This window comes from Durio zibethinus, chromosome 23, assembly GCF_047325235.1.
Source record: "Durio zibethinus cultivar Kanyao isolate XHJ-2024 chromosome 23, ASM4732523v1, whole genome shotgun sequence".
In the NCBI taxonomy this organism is placed as follows: domain Eukaryota; kingdom Viridiplantae; phylum Streptophyta; class Magnoliopsida; order Malvales; family Malvaceae; genus Durio; species Durio zibethinus.
In genome coordinates, this window is record NC_143184.1 from 4,842,530 (window position 1) to 4,857,269 (window position 14,740).

At 34.4% G+C, this 14,740-nt stretch overlaps 4 protein-coding genes across 6 annotated transcripts; 3 read left to right on the forward strand and 1 right to left on the reverse strand.

The window, feature by feature from the left end:
- The first annotated feature begins 1,175 nt into the window (after positions 1 to 1,175).
- Positions 1,176 to 3,825, forward strand: LOC111314216 (uncharacterized). 2 transcript variants are annotated; one of them, XM_022915349.2, is made up of 6 exons: positions 1,177 to 1,310; positions 1,431 to 1,628; positions 1,887 to 2,198; positions 2,597 to 2,758; positions 3,287 to 3,370; positions 3,464 to 3,825. In XM_022915349.2, the coding sequence occupies exons 1-6, from the start codon at positions 1,281 to 1,283 to the stop codon at positions 3,569 to 3,571; spliced, it is 894 nt and encodes a 297-aa protein (XP_022771084.1). In that variant the 5' UTR covers positions 1,177 to 1,280; the 3' UTR covers positions 3,572 to 3,825. The 2 variants fall into 2 exon arrangements, with proteins under 2 accessions (XP_022771086.1, XP_022771084.1); XM_022915351.2 differs by having other exon boundaries at positions 1,176 to 1,310; positions 3,287 to 3,795.
- Positions 3,826 to 6,747: 2,922 nt separating this feature from the next.
- On the forward strand, positions 6,748 to 9,288 carry LOC111313418 (uncharacterized). Of its 2 annotated transcripts, XR_016332510.1 has the most exons (7): positions 6,899 to 7,213; positions 7,324 to 7,521; positions 7,611 to 7,928; positions 8,295 to 8,456; positions 8,562 to 8,712; positions 8,795 to 8,878; positions 8,990 to 9,018. XR_016332510.1 is itself a non-coding variant. In XM_022914095.2 (6 exons), the coding sequence occupies exons 1-6, from the start codon at positions 7,184 to 7,186 to the stop codon at positions 9,095 to 9,097; spliced, it is 900 nt and encodes a 299-aa protein (XP_022769830.2). In that variant the 5' UTR covers positions 6,748 to 7,183; the 3' UTR covers positions 9,098 to 9,288. The 2 variants fall into 2 exon arrangements, 1 of the variants encoding a protein (XP_022769830.2); XM_022914095.2 differs by lacking the exon at positions 8,562 to 8,712 and having other exon boundaries at positions 6,748 to 7,213; positions 8,990 to 9,288.
- A 366-nt stretch (positions 9,289 to 9,654) lies between these two features.
- On the reverse strand, positions 9,655 to 11,375 carry LOC111313420 (putative aspartic proteinase GIP1). The gene has a single exon (XM_022914097.2). The coding sequence runs from the start codon at positions 11,137 to 11,139 to the stop codon at positions 9,829 to 9,831; it is 1,311 nt and encodes a 436-aa protein (XP_022769832.2). The 5' UTR covers positions 11,140 to 11,375; the 3' UTR covers positions 9,655 to 9,828.
- A 1,091-nt stretch (positions 11,376 to 12,466) lies between these two features.
- Positions 12,467 to 14,559, forward strand: LOC111314217 (small nuclear ribonucleoprotein SmD1a-like). The gene is made up of 4 exons (XM_022915352.2): positions 12,467 to 12,626; positions 12,753 to 12,829; positions 13,974 to 14,165; positions 14,268 to 14,559. Exons 1-4 carry the CDS (start codon positions 12,613 to 12,615, stop codon positions 14,327 to 14,329), a joined length of 345 nt encoding a protein of 114 aa, XP_022771087.1. The 5' UTR covers positions 12,467 to 12,612; the 3' UTR covers positions 14,330 to 14,559.
- The last annotated feature ends 181 nt before the right edge of the window (positions 14,560 to 14,740 follow it).

A 14,740-nucleotide genomic window follows, 5' to 3' on the forward strand; every position in this document is an offset into this window, starting at 1 on the left:
TGAACTTAAAGATCTCCGAAAGATAACAAAAATCACAATTGAAAACAAAGTAAGAATAAAATTTCTCAACATCACTTGGACTTTTCTATATATAGCAAGAAAGCATAGCAGCCAAAGGTTTTTTTTTTTTTTTTTGCGTTTTAGGGCATTTTCCCTCATCCAAAAGAACTTATCCTAGTTATCGGGCAAGAAAATTACTAGAAATTAAAGGTGAAAGAACATTGTAGAAAGAATCAAAGAGAATCATTCGAAAGCAACGAACTTGGCATTTGATAATAAGAATAAGGACGCGTTTGGTTTCAATCTTTCCTCTAAAAAATCAGGAAAATACCCATCAGCCACAAATCTGATCATCACCTAAGTTACTCAATCATTGAAGAAATCAATCACAGGAATTTCCTGAGATTCTGCAAAGTGAAGCCGACCTTCTCCTATCATCTCCCTTGATTGGGATTCGTAAAGGTAGAAACTTTTATCCATTTAGTCTTTTTTGTTTGGTTGATGATGAAATAAAAACCCAATCAGATCAACCTTTTAGAGTTAAGTTGCATTTAAATTTTTTTAAAATTTTTTTTGTTGACGTAGTAATGTTATTATTGATATCAGCATACAGATAAATATTTAAATGATAAAAAATTTATTTGATCAAAATTTAATAAATTAAAATATTTAATAATTAAATACTTATTTAAAAAATATAATTATAATTAAATTATCAATAATATATTTTATACTTTTTTATTTGGTATTTAATCGATATACATTATGTGGATAGAAAATGGAGGTAATAAAAAAGTAGTGCCGAGTAATTTAGATGCACATTAAAAAAAAGTCGTTTGTAATTTAGAACATGTGCGGCTGGCTTTTGACTTCTTCATAACACTTGAATTTTAAAATTTTAAAATTTTAAAAAAATTTTACATTTTTTAAAATTTTTTTAATTTTCAAAATTTTTTATACTTTCCTAATATTGATAGTATAATACTAATTAAATTTTTTTAATATATATTAATATCTTATTAAATATTTATATTAAGTCAATATTTTATACTTTATACTATCAACGTTAATTCAAATTATCAACGTAATAAAAACATAAAAATTAAAATATCATACTAAAAATTTTATAATTTGAAAAACAAATTAACAACAAAAAATATAATTTAGGAGTAATTTTTATATTTAACCCTATATTTAAAAACCGATTGGATCTCCTGTTTTCAACTCCGACGAAAGGAAGACTTTTTCTTTTCACAAACTCAAATCTTCGTCTGAAAAACATGGCAAAAACACCCATCAAGTACTATGTGGTAATCTATCTGTCTCTTTATCTTTATCCTTGCTTGTTTGGTTATGTGCTCAATGTTAGCTTGAAAGAATGAGTCGGGGTTGAGTCATAGGTGGGTTTTAAAGTCTTGATTCTTGAGCAGGTTGACGCTTTCACTGACTCAGCCTTTAAGGGAAACCCAGCAGCGGTTTGTTTGTTGGAGGAAGAGAGAGATGAGAAATGGCTGCAAGCAGTTGCTGCTGAGTTTAATATCTCTGAGACTTGTTACTTGACTCGGATCACTGACTCCGCCTCTCCAAACGCCAGGTTTCGTCTTAGATGGTTCACCCCGGTTGCTGAGGTCAGTTTTCCTGTTTCCCCACACCCTTCATCAATATTTTCACAATGATTTTCGTATGATCCATTAACTATTTATTAAGTGCTTCATGGGCCGACAGCTAGCTCAATAGCTCAATTATATTCTTGATCGAACCTTTAAACTTTGACTCAATTCTAAATGCTAATTTAGGAACCTACTTGGAATGTATATTGATTTTTCTTTCTTTCCTTTCTTTTTACAATTTCGTGTTGCATATTTATATTCTGCCTTTCTTGGCAGGTTAAGCTATGTGGTCATGCAACCTTAGCATCTGCGCACACTCTCTTTACAACTGGTTTGGTAAATTCAGACATAATCGAGTTTGACACACTATCTGGAATTCTAACTGCTAAAAAGGTTCCAGATGTTCATCCAACCGCTATCTCCAAGATTCAAAAGGGTGGAGCGCATGAGTGCTTTCTAATTGAACTGAATTTTCCTACTGTTCCCATTACTGAATTTAATTCTGATGAGGTTTCAGCCATTGCCAAAGCCTTAAATGGTGCCCCTCTGATTGATATTAAGAGGACAACTACCGCAGATGATATCTTTGTAATTCCTTTATTCTTTGGTTTCTTGATTTTCTCTTCTTATGCTTGTCTTTTCTAAATTAGATCGACTTTCTTCCATTTTCATTGGAACGGATTAAAGCAATTTTTTAAATAGAAGTATGATTAAAAGAAGCGGCATAAACCATCATCTTGTTTTTGTTTATTTATTTATTTTCATAAGCAAAGAGCATTCTTATTGCTGTCTATTTATGATTTGGAAACTGTATGCAGATATGCTGTTACTGGTTCTCCAAGTTCTGTGTTTGCATAACATAAGTGACTGAAAGAGCCATAGTATATGTTTGGTGGCTTATTTTATACTATTATGTTTCTTATTATAGAGAGGTGATGGCGGATTTGTACTTAGACCTCTTTCTCTGAAAGGACTATTATTTGCAGGTTGTGCTTCCATCCGGAAAATCTGTTATTGAGATGGAGCCACAGTTTGGTGACATACTGAAATGTCCTGGACGAGGCTTAATCGTTTCAGGGGTTGCTCCTCCAGATTCTGAATTTGATTTTATTAGTCGCTTCTTCTGTCCTAAATATGGTATTAACGAGGTGATATATCACACTTAGTCTCAAACAGTTGTTTTTTGTTCTAAGCTTCTAGTTTCTTTAATTTACTTATGCTGCTTGCCCTTTTTTTGCAACTGGAGCATATTCCAATTTGTGAGGATGAAACGTCTCATGAGATGCGTGACTCTAATATATTATGTCCCCTGAAAGAACTTTTTGACCTTAATTATCAAATTTGTCTGCTGTAGCTGATGAGGATCAAAGCCTGGACTTGCAAAAATAAACAAAATAAGTCAATTCATCTCAAGTTTTTATTTTAGCAAGACCATTCTAAGTTTGTAAATCTGAAAAGTACTCGATAGCTGGTCAAGTGCTGACCAAATTTTATTCTGATGAGATATGTGCATATATGCTCAAGGCATCTATAGCTTGCCTGGTAGATATTTCTCTTTGACGTTAATTGCTGGATCATTATTTGTCTACAAGACGGGTTGTATAGGTGCTGCCATGGTAAGTACAGACGTGCTTATATTAAGCCACTTGTTCATGTCTCTTTCTCATATCTATCAGGATCCAGTTTGTGGAAGTGCACACTGTGCCCTGGCACCGTATTGGAGCCAAAAGCTGGGAAAATGTGATTTCATTGCACATGCGGTATCTATGCGTTTCTTTTCGTTTGAATCATTCAATGAAACCATTGTTGTTATCACTTATTATCATATTGATTGTGGTGTTTACTTTGCGCAGGCTTCTCCTAGAGGTGGAAAACTGAATATCCATTTAGATGAGCAGAATCAGAGAGTGTTTCTGCGAGGAAAAGCTGTTACTGTGATGGAAGGCTCTCTTTTGGTGTAAATTTGGAGTTTATTCTGCCCTAGATGTATGGTGAATTCCGGGTTCTGATGACAGTTGTTGGGTGCAATTCCCTGTAATTTTTAATTATAGACTTTAAGTTCTGCTCATGCTCAAGCTTGATTACCTAGCTGTGGGAAATGTGCTATCAGCTGATAACATGATGTCTCTCTTTCATCTCTGTTAACTTTGGCACCAAATGTAATAAGATTCATTGAATTTGAAAATTTTTATGATAACCCTTATCAATTCATGCATGAAAGTCAGTACAAGAGGACTCTCTGAGGTCCATTTCCTGTATACCTCTGTGAATTCTATTTTTCCCAGTCAACCTTGCTCAGGTTTTACAAACCGTGAAGATTTTGTTGTGCTGAAGTGACGATCTTAATAACGTAGAAGTAATATATTATAATAAATTTACATAATTGACAACGATTAATAATTAATAATGTAAAAAAATAAAACCATCACGATTTACATTAAAATTCAATGTAGAGAAAAAAAAATTAGGGATCACTACAAAAATCTTTATTATTAAATAATAACTATATAATATTTTTTTAGTTAAAATTAAAATTTATTAATAATTAGAGAAATTTTATTAAATAGATAATAAATATATCATAAATTTATTTATAGAGAACTTTAAATTTAATCTCTATCGTTCAAAATATAAAATACTAAATTATAAAAATACTAATAAAATTTTAGCTAAATCAAATAAAAAATCAACCTCTATTCAACCTCTTGATTAAATTGACAACTCTCCCCTTCTCCTTATTTTCTGTCACGCTTGGGCAACTATGTTTTTTTCTCTGGCGACTTTACATTTCTCACACCCACTTAATAAAATACAGCCCTTACTTCTATTAAAAATAGGGCTATTGGTGTTAAAAGTCAAAAGACTTCGGGCGTTTAATTGATGGAAACAATAGGACTGGACCATAAATTCTCAATAATCTCTGCCTCCGGCTCATTAGGAAGAGATTCATTAGTAAAATAATTTTATTTGAAATTTATCTTAATTAAGAAATTAATTTCAATCAAGTTACTACAAAACTCAAATTTTTTTTAAAAATATCTTTGTCAATATATCTATTGTATTTTTATTAGTGTGAACTTTTTTCAACTACATTTATCGTATTTTCATTAATATGAATTTTTTTCAATTACATTTGTTGTTCTCAATCACTGAACGTAACTAGTGATATCTAAATTAATGTGTTTTGTTATAGTATGATGCATGATATTTTTACTTAAATCTAAAGTACTTTGATTGTCATAAAACACTACATACTCTTTTTTATTCAGCTCAAATTATAGAAAAAAATGTTTTTTCGAAAACATTTGTTTACTTGATTCAGTTGTTGTTATGTATTCAGGCTATGTAGTTGACAAGGCAACATACTTTTACAACTTATACTGTCAAAACACAACTTCTCCTGTAAAAATGAACAAATACCCTAAATAAATTTTTTACCATTAAGATCACTTATCATATGAGCGTCAATAAACCCTTTTAAAATTGGTTACGTTGTTGCATAACTTAAACACATTTTTAAGGTTCTTTTCAAATATCTAAAAATTTATTTCATTGCTTTCTAATGAACTTTTCTTGTATTATAAAGAAATCTACTCACTACACCAACTGTATGAGTAATGTCAGGTCATGTCCAAATCATAAAATACATAAAAAATTTGATTGTAGAATAATAAAGAATATTAGACATAGTTTGTTGCTTTTTTTAGTCACCGAATAAAATTTCTTACTCAGATTAAAATTATTGTTAAATGGATTATTAATTAATTTAACATGTTAAATGCTGAATCTATTAAGCCCTTGTTCAACATATATACTTTTTTTATAACTACAGTTTCCCAACTCAATCTTTACCCACGACTTTTAGACCATCAATGAAATGTTTAGGCACTTCCACTTTGAGTCCTAAGCCCACACCTTGTTCATCAACGTCTGCACTTGTGGCTAGCTTAATTCTGTCAAACCTAAACACCTTGCCTAAACCATTGGAGTCTTGATCACCGCCCGCATTATTGTTCTGGGCTACTTTCTCGCATTTTAGATCTTCAATGTGTCTCAAGGCCTGGTATTTCTTGCTAGAATTGGCATTGTCACTCAACTTAAATCGAACCCTGGACCTGGATCAATGTGCGGATTGTGATATTCTTCCACACTCATTCTAGCAAAGCCTTTATTGTTAGGGAAATGATGTGCCCATCAATTTCATCTTTTGTCTCGCAAACAAATTTTTCAATGTTTCCGTCTCATACTCGAACATTTATTCTTCTAGCTTTTAAATTGAATAATTTGATATTATTAATTTTATTATAAAACCTGTATCATTTTTTATAATTTAAAATAGAATTTACTTTTGTCATATCTCAATATTTCAAAAATAATTATAATTTTGATATCATTTATTGAGCCTAAAACAACAAACATAATAATACAAAAATATATATCGTAACAAAACTCATAACAATAGATAACAATTAATAATTAACAACATAAAACAATAAAACACATTAAAATTTATATGAAAAATTCTTCAATGTAAAGTAAAAATATTAAATCATAAAAAAAATTTACTATCAAATAATTAATATATAAAGTTTTCATCTAATAAAAATTAAAGTTAATCAACAACTCAAAATAAATCTCATCAAATAACTTATTTAACAAATATACCGTAAGTTTATTTTTAAAAAAATTTTAAATTTGTTCTTCACTAATTAAAATATAAAACATTAAATCATAAACATATTAATAAAATTTTAATTTAATTAAATCATAAATCAACCTCTCTGTTCAACTTTTTCATCGAACTAACAACTCTCCTCCTCTCCTTATTTTCTCTCATGTTTCGGCAGCTTTGTTTCCTTGTCTGGCGACTTCACACCCACTTGACAAAAGACACTCCTCACTTTTATTAGAAATAGGGCAGCTTTTGTTTTCTTTCTCTGGCGGCTACCCGTTTCTCACACCCGCTCAATAAAAGACAGCCCTACTTCTGTTAAAAATAGGGCTCTGGGGTTAAAAGTCAAAAGGGTTTGGGTCTTTGGTTGGTGTGGAAACAATGGGGCTGGACCCCACATTCTCAACAGATTTGTGGCTAGCATCTTAGACACTGATTGGAAGTGACAAGGTACACAGTTGCACTCCATGTTTCGTTCGTTGGTCCTTTCTCTCTCTCTCTCTCTCTCTCTCTCTCCCTCCCTCCTTTCCCCTCTCTGTCGCTGTTTTGTTCTCCTTTTCCCTCATTTTTTCCTGACTAATGGCGACCGATGGAGACAGGCCAACCACGAGTACGAGCACGTGCTTCTTGCCGTTGAAGAAACACTACTGGATGGGAAAAATTTTGAAAAATCAAGAGGATAATCAACTTAGAAAACTATAATAATAACAAGAAACAACAGAGAACCTTCCAAAATTCTTTCTTCCATACTTTCCAGTTCTAAAGTCAGCCAGTCACCAACTTCTGTCTTCCTTTTAAATTAATGTTTCAATCTAATTGCTGTTTTCTTCAAGCCTGATTCATCTTCTCAAAAAACAGAACTCTTCTTTAGTAGTACATCAGATCTTTCTGTCTCAATAAAATGGCCAAAAAACCCGTCAAATACTATGTGGTAATTATCTCAGTCTCTGTCTCTTCGTAGTTAAGTAGTATTTGTGTTGCAAGGCATGATTGAAAGTACGCTGCCTTTGAGTGAGTTTGAAAGTTTTGAATCTTGAACAGGTTGACGCGTTTACTGATTCGGCTTTCAAGGGAAACCCAGCAGCAGTTTGTTTGTTGGAGGAAGACAGAGATGACCAGTGGTTGCAAGCTGTAGCAGCTGAGTTTAATCTTTCTGAGACTTGTTACTTGACTCGGAGCAAGGGCTTCTCCTCTCATACTCCCAGGTTTAGTCTTAGATGGTTCACTCCTGTGACTGAGGTCAGTTTTTCTTCGTTTTCTAGTTGGAGTTTGTATTTGTTTATTACCCTTCATTTCTTTACCATTCACACTCAAGATTTTGGCTGCAGGTCGAGCTTTGTGGCCATGCAACATTAGCATCTGCATATATTCTCTTCACAACTGGGTTGGTAAATTCAGACATGATTGAATTCGATACACTATCCGGAATTCTTACTGCCAAAAAGGGTCCAGATTTCAAGGCTCCAATTTCTGATGTCTCTCAGATTCAGGGTGGCGAAGAGCATCAAAATTGCTTTTCGGTTGAGTTGGATTTTCCTATAGTTCCCTACACCGAATTCGATTCTACTGAGGTTTCAGCAATCTCCAAAGCATTGAACGGTGCTGCTGTTATTGACATTAAGAGGACTCCAGATGGTCTCCTCCTTGTAATTTCTCAATTTCTCTTGGCTTTCTTTCTCTTGTTTTTCTTTTTTTTTTTCGGCTTCCATATATGCATTATTTGATCATTGACAATGACAACTCACCAAGATAGTAGTATCAAGTAAAATCATCTTCTTCTGTGTTTTTTTTTAAAGTAAAATCATCTTCTTGTTGTCTTTTAATAATTTTGATCTCTCACTAGAAAGGGATATTGTATATATATTTGGTTTATTTGTACTATATGATAAATTTAATCTTAATATATAAAAAAAATAACTTAGGACTTCTTGGCTATTATAAGCTTATGCCTTGGGCAACTTATTTGTTGTTTACTGTAAGCATGAAAGATTAAAGTTCCTTGAATATTGTAGGTTGTGCTCCCATCTGCAAAATCCGTCATAGAATTGCAGCCACAGATAGATGACATACGTAAATGTGGTGGAGAAGGATTAATTGCTTCAGGGGCTGCTTCTACGGAGTCTGGATTTGATTTTGCTAGTCGATGCTTCTTCCCAAAATGTGGCATAAATGAGGTAATATAATATTATTGTCCTTACAAACCGTTTATTATTTCTTATAAGCACCTACAACGGTAATGAATTTATATTGTGTTTCATGCCCTTTTCTCACAACTGAAGCAACTTGAATCAGTAACAACCTAAAAAGTCGTGACCTTAGAAAGAAGAGATACAGGCATTTATATTCAAGGCATCTTTGAAGATATTTGTTTATCTCACCCTTCATTGGCAGATCATTATTTACAGCATCTGTAAAGATAAGATAAGACCGGTGTGCTCACTTTTATGTATATATAAATATATATATATATATATATATTCACTTGTTCAAATCTCATTCTCAAACCTATCAGGATCCTGTTACTGGGGGTGCACATTGTACCCTGGCACCCTATTGGAGCCAAAAGCTGGGAAAATGTGATTTCATCGCTTATCAGGTACTACAGTAACCCTGCCTTTCTGTCTATGATTGAAATGGAAGTATGAAACCATGCGTTGTTTATCTTCACATTATTTCGCATTGATTAAGTTGTAATTCCATTGTATAGGCATCAGCTAGAGGTGGAATATTGGGCCTTCATTTAGATGAGAAGAATCAGAGAGTGCTTATGCGGGGAAAAGCTGTCACTGTGATGGAAGGCACTCTTTTGGTTTAGATTTCCAACTTGATTTCTTTATATATGTATCATTAAACTGAAGTAGACGTTGGTGGTGATTGTGTCGAATAATTCCCTTCGCTTTCCAATGCTTACGCAGCTGGTGTGTAATAACTGGTTCGTATCTGACCCCTGCTTTGTTGGATTAATGTTGTTTCCGATTTTATGACAAACTTTAAAGTTGTGGATTATGTCTGATTGCCTTGTCCGTTAATACATTAAACCACCATTTATTTCTAATTTCTAACCCATGCTCGAATTTCCACAAGTAATCCATCCCATTTTTACTTTCCAAACGTGAAGGCTTATTAAGTTGTAGAATATTGTAAACGGAATCAGATCAGATCAGAGAGTGCTTCTCTGGACTCACCATGTTACATACCAAACATTTTTTTTAAATTTATATATAATTTTATTAAAATTTTAAATCATATTATTTTTATATTATATTATCATTTCAGGTTTAAAATTAACATATTTACTTTCACATGAGAGGAATAAAATATTTAAGAAATTTTCTTTTCTTTTAATAAATAAAAGGTTTTCAAAGTAAAAAGTAGACAATAATTCCATATCTATGGTTCTTAAACCTGCCTTCACATTTGAAATTTTCAAACATTAAAAAAAAATAAGCGAAATACTAGTAAATATAAGTTTTTTACGCAAGAAAAAAAAATCACATGCTTGGCAAAAGATAAAAAGAAAAAAAAAACGCATGCGAATTATGCTTTTCAAGGAAAGTTGAAATTGGAACACGTGGTACCCTTTAACAAAACGGAGGAAGTGAAGCCTAATCTGTTGGAGTCGAGATCAAACTGTAGTAAATTATCCTCCATCTGATGTCCGCCAATCACCACCGCTGTTCTCGGGTTGACCCCACCATCCACGAATCCTAAGCACCAAACATCCCCACCTTCTCCCGCAATCCTCACCATTGAATTCGACCCAAACACCCTCCAAAACACATCATCGTTTTGCATTACTATATCAACTGTCGGCACGCCCGGTCCCACACGCGTTACGATTATATCAGCCGTGGAATAACACACGCTGAATGGTTTCACCGCATTGGTTACCGTGAGGTTCAACGCAGATGATTCGTTCACGAACGCGTCGGTTAGAGCATTGTAAATAGAAGTCTCCAAAACAGTATAGGGTGTAGCCGTGCTTAGTTTTGTCCCGCCGAATCCGTTCTCATCGACGGTTAATGATGAGGAATTGATCTGAATGGGTTTCCCATTGACGCTGATTGAAGTCACATTGATGTAATACTCAGCGGAAGGTTCGCCTGCGTAAGTTATAACGGTGCTCCCAACGGGATTCAAAATGAGGGGAGTGTAAACGAGTGATTTGGAGAGGTCGATCTTTTGAGAGGAAAAATAGTAAGGCCCAACGGATCCAATGAGAGCCACGCCAGGATCCGACGTGGACCCAGGGAGACACAGCGCAAAATAACGAGAAACAGAGAAGCTGTTGCTAACTTGCACTGGAAGCGAATAATTCGACCTACCGAACGCTGCCAACCCAGTCACGTTGTTAGCTAGACCCTCAAGGAGTGACGGCGGAGAACAAGAGAAAATGTAAGTTGGAAGAAGAATTGGTGGACCTTGAGTTGACCCATCCGAGGTGGGCAATGCGAGGGAATCAGTTAAGGCGGTTGAGATGGCGGTTTTTCGGGTAACGGAGTTTTCGGGGAAGAGGGAGCAGGAGTCGTTGGCGCAGGAGGGGCTGGGAGGTTTGAAACAGTTGGAGCAAGAGAGGTTATGACCGAGGGAACTGCAGAGAGGGGAAGCGCAGGGAATGTGTTGGTAGGTGGAGGAATTGTAGTCGGTGTCGCAGTCCACCCAAGTGAAAGATGCGCCGAGGTCAAGGTGAAGGCGCGTGGGTTGGAGTGGGGTTTTAAGGTAGATAGTAAGGGAGTAGAGGAGGGTAGAATTGTCTTTGTCAATAGGTGCTACAAACGAAATGGCACGAGCTGGAGAAGGAATGGAGAAGAGAGAGAGCAAAAAGAAGAAGAAGAGGAAAAAGGAATGGAAGCGCATGGCTTTTCTGGGTTTTGTGAATAGTAGTGATTAGCTGAGCTGAACTAGAGAGAAGTACTGAGTTTGAACAAAAGAGAAACACAGGGGACCAAGACAGAAGTGAAGAAGACAGGAGACAATGACACGTGGGGAAGTTATTATATGTAAATTAGTTATTTATTACTGTGATTTTAAAGATGTGGTTTGATGCTGTTTGTGGGGCGATGCCACAGCTCACCTTTGATTTTTCTTATAGAAAGGCCAACAAAAAAAAAAACACCATATTTTTCATTTATTTTTTGTTTTGTTTTGTTTTTTTATACATTGCTATCTAGAAATCCAATCGCTTGTTTTTTTTCTTTTTTATGTGCTTCTCAATGGAGAAAAAACGAAATTTTGGATAATTGAATTGTTACAAGTTATCGGTTTTCAGAATGTAATCGCAACCAGATTTTTTTTGCCTTCCTGTTTGGCTAATTCTTGCACGCATATCACGATGGGCTGGTGAATAAAAATTCTTGACTTTTTTAACGAGCAAAATCAAAGGGATTGGTTAGTGAATTTATATTTTATAAAATGTTAGTGTATAAATGTTAGTTATCGTCGGCAAATTATAACAATATATTTATTTATTAAATTTTTTTAAAATATATCCAAAATTAATATTTTATAAAAATTTTATTATGTGATCTATTAACAATATGTAAATGCTATACTTTAATAATGTATTATAATAGATTGTTGGTTAGTGGGTTAAAATTACATTGTATAACAGAAAATAATGGCCCAAAGGTTCCAATAATGGCCCACTTGTATGGGCCTCTCGAGTCTCCTGGGCCTACAAAGTGTATAGAATATTTTTATTTTCGAAAAGATTATGGACCATTTCTATTTGTTAAGTTGGCTGACAAAGATTTTAAAAAAGTTTGGTATGAATTTGAATTTTGATTAAGCGAAGAGGGAGATCACTTTCGCATGGATTTGAATTTTGACAAGACTTTCTTGTTTGACAAACGCTTCGGCTTGTCTTCTTTAACAATAAAATTTTTCTTCACTTTTATCCCTTTTATCTGTGGGTTGTCCTTAAATCAATTTTTTTTTTAATTTTAATTAAAAGATAAAAATATTATTTTGTAATATTAAATAGGGTTCAGCCATTAATCCCATTAAAGAATCTTTTAATCTACATGTATAGCTGTTAGATTATGTTATGTGATAGATTAGAAGTCAAAATCTTGGACTATAAATCGGTCGGTGGAAGAGTGTTGGGCTGTTGTTACCCAATAATAAAGGTTTGGCCCAAGGATCAAACACTATTATAATTACGACGTCGTCCTTTTGTAAACTCGAAAAGGCAGCCCGAGCCCTAAATCCCAACCCTCCAGAGCAAACCTGGCAGCAAACTGGTCCCTCCCTCTCTCGCGGTTCCTTCGATAGCTTGACTGGTTCTCTCGCCTTTTGCTTCAACCCTTACTTCTCCTCTCTCTCCTCAACATGAAGCTCGTCAGGTCAGTTTATCGATTTTCATCTTTTCTTTTACTGAGAAAATATCTTTTTTTTTCTTTGTGCTTACCAAGTGATGCGGAAAATATCTTTTTAGATTCTTAATATCTGATTTCAAAAATCATGTGCAGGTTTTTGATGAAGTTGAACAATGAAACGGTGTCGATTGAGCTCAAGAACGGAACCGTTGTTCACGGCACCATCACGGGTTCCTTCTCTTTCCCCTCTCGTCTCCTTTTTCCCAACATTAGGGTTTAACTAAACCCTAACTCTGCGTTTAGCGAATTTGTCAAAGCTTAAGATTATTTGTTAAAATTTCTTGTCAATGTGCCATGGGAATTGAGGGTTAATTGTTTTCTCAGTTTTTTTTTTCTAAAATGGGTAATGCCTACTGTAATCATAATTCCCATCTTAATTGTGTATTTTGTAGCTGGCCTTTCGGTTAAATTAGTAACTTTAAAATTGGGATGGATTTAGGTGTTCACACTCGATATCACTTGTTATTACCTTTTAAGATGAACTGTTATTGGACTTAGTATGCTGTTGACTGTGAAACATTTCTGAAAGGCAGTTTACGTTTTGATAAGTTATTCAGTTTGGAGATGGATTTGCACATATGATGTCTTATATGTTAGTTACCCATAGTTGATGAAATTGGAATTGCGGACTTTTTTTTATGTTATTATCCAATAGCTGTGTGCACCATTTCATTTCACCTTTTTGCTGTTATTGGATTACTTAAAAGAGCATGGTAATTTTCTACTCTCTAGCTTGCTGAATAGTGGAAGGGTTGTGTGACAACGGGGAATTCTTCTTAGCAATCTAACCCGTCTATTTGTACCTCATTGAATTATTGATTTGCTGGTTTCATGAACAAGTGATTAGCTTCTTACCAGCTCATAACGTCATATAAAGAATCTACTTTGGGTTTTCTGTTGTAAGAACGCTGTAGTTACTGTTCTTAATGTTAATGATATTATGAACTTTAAACTCATTTTCCAGACAATAATTTCTAAGAGCATACACTTTGATACAAACACACATAAACATGTGTGCCTCTGTTATCTAGAAGTCAAGATCCCCTATTGTTACGCAGGTAGCAGTAATAGATTTAGTCGTCTACATTGCTGGATTTCTTGGTCACTAATGTGCTGCTATGTCTCATTCCTTCTTATTTCGTATTTCTATAAACTAAAGTTTTCTCTTTATGTTTCTAACTTGGACAGCATCTGTTTTGACCATGAGTATTAGAGTTTAAAGATGGCTAAATAGACTTTAGTGATTTCCTGATCGAACATACACATTTTGGCATGCTACTTTTCTGGCTGATTGATTTGTGGTGTTTGTTTTAGGTGTGGATATTAGTATGAACACCCATCTGAAAACAGTGAAACTTACATTAAAGGGGAAAAATCCAGTGACTATGGATCACCTTAGTGTGAGGGGTAACAATATTCGCTATTATATCCTGCCTGACAGCATAAATCTCGAGACATTGCTGGTTGAAGAAACACCCAGGGTGAAACCCAAGAAACCAACAGCTGGTATTGCTATTTCTATCTGGCCTTTTTTCTCTGTTTGAATGTCCTACTTGTATAAGCTTGTTTTCTTGTAGTATTGATCTTTCCGATGACTTCCAAATACAGGGAGGCCTTTGGGACGTGGTCGGGGTCGTGGGCGTGGACGTGGACGCGGTCGAGGCCGTTAAATATGTTGCCCTGCTTCCAAATTTTTGTGACAGCTGGATGTGTCGACATCTTTGTAGTAGGGAGAATTTGTGGGTGATGTTACGAATATTAAAGGAATTGTATTGGAACTATTCTGTGTGATAATTGGCCTGGGTTTGGTAGTTTAATGATGAATCCTGAGATTCCTGACATTGGATGATTTGATCTATAAAGCTAATAGCTGAACCGATAATCTACTCCTTTTTTCTCATTGTCACTGTTTAAAAAGATAAAAAAGTGAAAAATAGGGAGCAGTCTTGGATTATTATAATCCTAACAACTATAGTAGTGTTGACGTTGAGCCTGCTTGTAAGATGGTGGAGGTATCAAATATACGATTACGATGATATGAGCACATTAGTTACGTTTGTATATGTTTTTGAGAAACGGTT